The 7,362-nt window shown below is 37.3% G+C and overlaps 1 protein-coding gene across 1 annotated transcript in view; it reads left to right on the forward strand.

The window, feature by feature from the left end:
* IQGAP2 (IQ motif containing GTPase activating protein 2) overlaps nt 1-7,362 on the forward strand; it is a 439,708-nt gene that overhangs the window by 269,531 nt on the left and 162,815 nt on the right. Inside the window, exon 10 of the mRNA XM_042781321.1 lies at nt 2,427-2,587. Coding sequence (XP_042637255.1) covers nt 2,427-2,587 — 161 coding nt within the window. The remainder of the gene's footprint in view (nt 1-2,426; nt 2,588-7,362) is intronic.

Here is a 7,362-nt window from a genome sequence, read left to right on the forward strand (position 1 = left end):
TAAATTTCCAGTGGCTTAAAAGATTAACTGTAAACAATAATTAAGAAACTAAAGTTCTAAGGAAAACATAGGGCATTTGATCATAAAAATCAGAAACAACACTCTCCCACCAAAAACTAAAGGGGTGAGGCCAAGAACATGAGCAGGCAATCCACAAAACAAGGAAGATACAACAAAGATAAATTTTAAGAAGTTCAAATTTAGTTGGAAGCAAATAATTGTAAATTAAAATAAGACAATTATTTTAAAAATAGCTTTGACAGAGATTAAAAAGATTTTACCCAGTGTAAGTGTAAAAATGGAGAGGCAGCGTTCTCATACACAGCTGAGAGGAGTGTCAATTGTACAAGCCTTTGGGAGGGTTGTTTTATATATCAGAGCTTAAAATTGGGGTACCCATTATCCTGTAAAATGAGACTAAGGTATATGAATAAAACTATTTAGCTATAGGAATATTTCCCAGAATTGTTTACAGTATTGAGAAACTGTAAGCAAACCACATGTTTTACTTAATTTAGCTTAATTTATGTTTTTTTCTAAACCATAAAAAAAAAAAAAAAAAGCAAACTCACTGCCATTGAGTGGATTCCAACTCATAGTGATCCCCTTTGGGTTTCCGAGGCAGTAAATCTTTATGGAAGTAGATTGTAACCAGTAAAACTAGTGTAAAAGAATAACGATCTGAAAGATATTAATACTATGTTATGTGGAAAAATGAGATTAAAATAGATAGCATTGTTGTTGTTATGTGCCATCGAGTCGAACCTGACTCATAGCGACCCCTCCTTGGGTTTCCGAGGAGTAGATTGCCCAACTTTCCTTCTGAGGAGTGGCTGGTGGGTTTGAACCGCCAGCCTTCTGGTTAGCAGTCAAGTGCCTTAGGCATACGCTACCAGAGCTCCTAGATAGCATTATCTTTTTTGAAATAAGAAAAATAAAACCTTTTTTCTTGTTTTTTTTTACAAAAACAAACTTCTATAAATATATAAATGCATTTGAAAAAGGATATATACTAAAGTGTTTGGGTGTTAGGATTTGTTTTCTTATTCTTTCTTGTCAAGGCTTTTTATATTTTTAAAATAGAAATATACTGTTTTTGTAATAAAAGACAGATTGGTTATTTTCTTAAATTGTACTTAAGTTATCTTCTTTAGTATTTTCTCCCTCTTCTCTAGCTTAAAGCCCTAGGCTACATATAGTCCTAACTGGTCAGTAGTTAATCTATGGTTGTCCAGCTCATTTCTACTTTTGTTCTCCTTTTTACTATTTGCCACTTTAAATTTTGTGTAGAGTCACTAGAAATTAGAGGAGGTAAATCTCAGATTATTCCATTCTACTCTTTACTTGTAATTTTACACTTTTCTTATGTATTAAACTGGTAGTTAATGTAAAGTGTTTGGAAAAAATTTACTTAACATGCTCCCTTTGATAACCTTCTTCCCCATTCACTTTGGAAGGTCAAATAATGCTTTATTACTATGTAATCAGCTGCAACATTTCTATAAAGATTCAACACTGTAATATTGCATTTTCATATGAATTTAAGTGGAAGAGAACATTGAAAGGGGAGGACATTCTGAAAATCTGTGATCTATTTTTTAAGTAAGCCAGACCCAGATTTATATATCATTTAAATCTGGAGATCCTTATTTGCTTTACTGAAAGATTTACCTCAGATTTATTCAACTATCTAGACTTTATGGCATTGTAAAATTTCTACAAAAATGATTTTGACTGACATTTTTTGGAATTAGAATCAATATTCTTGATTTAAAGACCTTTATTTACTTTCTAGGATTATAACTTTGAGGTGAATTTCTGCCCTCATTTCCTTCACACTTAATTCGGATTGACGATCGTTAATCATGCTAAAACCCTCCACTTTCAGTCAATGATGGCCTCCACTACCTGTTGCTATCATCCCCATAGGTCAGAGTGGAACTGTCCTATGGAAAGTTTTCAATGGCTGATTTTTTTGGAAGTAGATCACCACACCTTTTTTCTGAGACACCTCTGGGTAGACTTACACCTCTGCTGTCCAGGTTATCAACCAAGCTCATCAACAATTTGTACCCAGTCAATGACAGATTTTCTAATCCTTGATTAAATCATTTGGTAGAACTGGGCCTGTGAGTAGCCACAAAAACTGGAGTGGGGATCAGATGTAAGAATGTGGATTTTTGTGGAATTATAACTCTGTTGGTTGTATTTAACTCAAGTCTCAAATGGTTATCTAAGGAAAACCCAGGAGCTATTTATCTGTTCTTTAAAGCCAATGGAAAGTAGATAACCAATGACCCATCATTCTGCTGTGATCGCAATATCTTAGACTTTTCATTGTTCTTTAAAATTTGCCTCCCCAAACCCCATTATATTCAAGAAATGTGTGATTTTGAGAACTTGTGTTGCTTTATGTTTTCCAATAGAACTACCTGGCCCATGAAGAACTGTTGATTGCAGTGGAAATGTTGTCTGCTGTTGCTTTACTAAACCAAGCTCTGGAAACCAGTGATCTTGTGTCTGTGCAAAATCAACTCAGAAGCCCAACTATAGGCTTCAACAATCTGGATGAGGTGTATGTGGAACGGTAAGGCTTCCAAACCTCCTTTTAATGCAGAGATGTGTCTTTAGCAGATCTCATAAATTAAAAGATTTCTTCCTTAGTATAGGAATCCATATATTCATGCTAGTGTTTTTTGAAATCCACTTACCTGTCAGTTGGTCATACTCTGGTGACTTGCATCTTACTGTGATGCTGGAAGCTGTGCCACCAGTATTTTAAATACCAGCAGGTCACCCACAGTGGACAGGTTTCAGTAGAGCCTCCAGACTAAGACAGACTAGAAAGAAGGACATGACTAGGTCCACTTCTGGGAAGATTGGCCACTGTAAACCTTATGAATAGCAGTAGGACATTGTCTGATACAGTGCCAGAAGATGAGCTGCCTCTTCAAACCAGAGTGGACCTTAATGACTTGGATGGAGTAAAGGTTTCGGGACCTTCATTTGCTGATGGGGTATGATGCAAAATGGGAAGAAATGGCTGCAAATATTCATTAATAATCAAAACCTGCAGTGTATGAAGTATGAATCTAGGAAAATTAGAAGTTATCAAAAATGAAATACATAAAGATTGATACCCCAGGCAGTGGTGAGCTGAAATGGACTGGTTTTGGCCATTTTGAATCAGACAGCCATATGATCTACTGTGCCAGGAATGACAAATTGGAGAGGAATGGTGTTGCATTCATTGTCAAAAAGAACATTTTAACATCTATTCTGAAGTACAATGCTGTCAGTGATAGGATAATATTCATATGCCTACAAGGAAGACTACTTAATACTGTTGTTATTCAAATTTATGCCCCAACCACTAAAGCTAAAAATGAGGAAATTAAAGATTTTTACCAACTTTTGCAGTCTAAAATTGACCTAACATGCAATCAAGATGTATTGATAACTACTGGTGATTGGAATGTGAAAGTTGGAAATAAAGAAGCAGCATCAGTAGTAGGAAAATGTAGCTTGGTTCTAGAAATGATGCCAGAGATCACATGAAAGAACTTCTGCAAGACCATCAGCTTATTCATTGCAAATATTTTTTTTTCCACAACATAAACAGCAGCTATACACATGGACCTCAGCAGAAGGAATACACAGGAATCAAGTCAGGTACATCAGTGGAAAGAGGCAATGGAGAAATTCAATATCATTAGTCGCTAGGGCTCACTGTAGAACAGACCATCAGTTGCTCATATACAAGTTCAAGTTGAAGCTGAAGAAAATTAAAACAAGTCCACAAGAGCCAAAATACGAACTTGATTATATCTCACCTGAGTTTAGACACCATGTGAAGAACAGATTTGATGCATTGAACACCAGTGACTGAAGACCAGATGAGAGTGGAATGACATCAAGGATCAAATACCTAAAGAAAGCAAAAAGGTTATTAAAAAGACAAGAAAAAATTGAACAACCAAAATGGATGTCCGAAGAGACTATGAAACTTGCTCCTGAACATAGAGTAGCTAAAGCAAATGGAAGAAATGATGAAGTAAAAAGAGCTGAACAGAAGATTTCGAAGGGGCAGCTCAGGAAGACAAAATATTATAAGGAAATGTGCAAAAAAAAAAAAACAAAAAAAAAACAGGCATTAAAAAACCAAAAGGGACACCACTCTCAGCATTTCTCAAACTGAAAGAACTAAAGTAAAAAAAATTCAGGCCTCAAGTTGTAATATTGAAGGATTCTGTGGGCAAAATATTGACTGACGCAGGACACATCAAAGAAAGATGGAAGCAATACACAGAATCACTGGAGCAAAAAGATTTGTTTGATGTTCAGCCATTTCAGGAGGTGGCATATGATCGAGAACCAATGGTATTGAAGGAAGAAGTCCAAGCCACACTGAAGGAATTGGCAAAAAAACAAGGCTCCAGGAATTGATGGGATACCCACTGAAATAGTTCAGCAAATGTATGCAACACTGGAGGTGCTCACTTGTTCATGTCAAGAAATTTGCAAGACAGGTACCTGACTGACTGGAAGAAATCCATATTTGTGCCCATTCAAGAAAGGTGATCCAACAGAATGCAGAAATTATTAAATAATATCATTAATCACATGCAAGTAAAATTTTCTTGCAGAAAAATAGTATATTGTCAGGGAATTTCCAGAAATGCAAGCTGGATTCAGAAGAGGATGGAACAAGGATATCATTGCTGATGTCAGATGGATCTTGGCTGAAAGCAGAGAATACCAGAAGGATGTTTACCTGTGTTTTATTGACTTTGCAAAGGCATTTGACTGTGTGGATCATAAAAAATTATGGATAGCATTGTAAAGAATAGGAATTTCAGAACATTTAATTGTGCTTGTCAGGAACCTGTACCTAGAGCAAGAGCAGTCATTTGAATAGAACAAAGGAATGCTGCATGGCTTAAAATCAGGAAAAGTGTATGTCAAAGTTGTATCCTTTTACCGTATATATTCAATTTTTATGCTGAGCAAATAATCCAAGAATCTAAAGTATAAGAAAAAGAATGTGGCATCAGTATTGGAGGAAGAATTGTTAACAACCAGTGCTTTGCAGATGACACAACTTTGCTTGCTGAAAGTGAAGAAAAGTTGAAGCACTTACTGATGAAGACCAAAGACTACAGTCTTCAGTATGGATTACATCTCAACCTAAAGAAAACAGAAATGTTCACAACTGGACCACTAAGCAACATCATGATAAATGGAGAAAAGGTTGAATTTGTTAGAGATTTCATTTTACTTGGATTCACAATCAACACCTTTAGAAACAACAGTGAAGAAATCAAATGATGTATTACATTGAGCAAATCTGATGCAATTGACCTCTTTAAAGTGTTAACAAGCAAAGATATCACTTTGAAAACTCAGGTGCTCCTGACCCAAGCTATGGTATTATCAGTTGCCTCATATACATGCAAAAGCTGGACAACGAATAAGGAATTCTGGAGAAGAGTTTATACCTTTAAATTGTGGTGTTGACAAAAAATATTGAATATACCATGGACTGCCAGACAGACAAACATATCTTTCTTGGAAGGACTACAGCCAGAAATGCTCCTCTGAAGCAAGAATGGGGAGACTTTGCCTCTCATACTTGGGTCATGTTGTCAGGAACAGCCAGTCTCTGAAGAATATCTTGCTTGGTAAAGCACTTGTTGTTGTTATGTGTTGTGGAGTCAGACCTGACTCATAGCAATCCCTCCTTGGGTTTCCGAGGGGGTTTCCCTGCAGAAATAGATTGCCCAACCTTCCTTTCCAGGAGTGGCTGGTGGGTTTGAACTGCCAAACTTCTGGTTAGCAATCAGGTGCCTTAGGCACTATGCTACCAGAGTTCCTTGGTAAAGCAGAGGGTCAGCAAAAAAGGGGAATACTCTCAGTAAGACAGATTAACACAGGGACTGCCACCATGGACTCAAGCGTAGCAACGATTGTGGGGATGGTGCAGGAGTGGGCAGTGTTCCATTGTACATTAGTTTGCTGTGAATAGGATCCAACATGATGGCACCTAAGAACAATAGTCTACTTTATTTTAAGAGTATTTCTAATGTTAAAGAATTACTTTACAGAGAAGGCTGTCTAAAACAATCATCCTGTGAAAATAACTGCCTTTGTCAGTAGTAAAGTTTATTCAATAGGCTAAAAATAAATGTTGAAAGTATGCCTTCCATTGGCCTTCTTTTGGCAACTACATAATGTGAGTACATAAGAGTTCAAGCAACTTTAATAATCATTCAATTCAGTCTTTTATTGATGAAGAAACTGATTCAGGAGTTACGGACCCCAAGATTGGTTCATTGGGTCCCAATCCCCACTCTTCTGGTTACTAAACCAAAAGAATCCTGAGACCCCAGGGGTCGTGGCAGTACGTAACAGCCTCAATTTAATATCGTTCATGATTCCAAGATAGGCTACTGGATAGTGCAATTAATAGTATTATAAGACACTGTTGCAGATAGAAGGAGATCTGGTGGTACAATGGCTAAGTCATTTGGCTGCTAACCCAAAAGTCAGTGGTTTGAACCTGCCAGCTGCTTCATGAGAGAATGATGAGGCAGTCTGCTTCCATACGTATTTACAGCCTTGGAAACCCTATGGGGCATTGCTATTCTGTCCTGTTTGGTTGCTAAGAGGCAGAATCAACTCAATAGTTTTTTTTTGTTTTTTTAATTGTTGCAGATTAAAAGCTAAAGGGCCATATTAAGGAGCTAGAGTCCCTGGGTGACACAAATGGTGTACTTAGCTACTACCTGAAAAGTTAGCAATTCAAAGCCACCCTGAGGCACCTTGGAAGAAAGGCCTGGCAGCCTACTTCCAGAAAATCACAGCCATTGACAATACTGAGGAGCCCAGTTCTACTCTGAAACATATGGGGTCACCATGAGTTGGACCCATGGTTTGATTTTTGGTTTTCTTTTTTTAAGGAGCTAAAGTAGAGATTCAAGAAATGAAAAAAAAAAAAAAAAAAATTGCCGTTGAGTTGGTTCTGACTCATAGCGACCCCTCCTTGGGTTTCTGAGGCGATATCACTATGGAAGTAGATTGCCCAATCTTCTTTCCAAGGAGTGGCTGGTGGGTTTGAACCCCCAGCCTTCTGGTTAGCAGGCAAATGCCTTAAAACCTAGTTTAAAATTAGTGATTTTTCCATCCTGAATTCTGTGACCACCAGGGGGAGATGTCGGCATAGATCGTGACAAAAAAGCTCTATTCAGACACTTATTCAGGAACTGCTGTGCTAATAGGTAGATTGGGTACTTCTATTAGGTCCTGTAGGAGCTCTGGTGGTGTAGTGCCTAAGGCTACTGCTATTTTTCTAACCAGAAGGCT

Source organism: Orycteropus afer, unplaced genomic scaffold (genome assembly GCF_000298275.1).
Source record: "Orycteropus afer afer isolate SDZICR_OR568_19922 unplaced genomic scaffold, OryAfe1.0 scaffold00104, whole genome shotgun sequence".
NCBI classification, from domain to species: Eukaryota; Metazoa; Chordata; class Mammalia; order Tubulidentata; family Orycteropodidae; genus Orycteropus; species Orycteropus afer.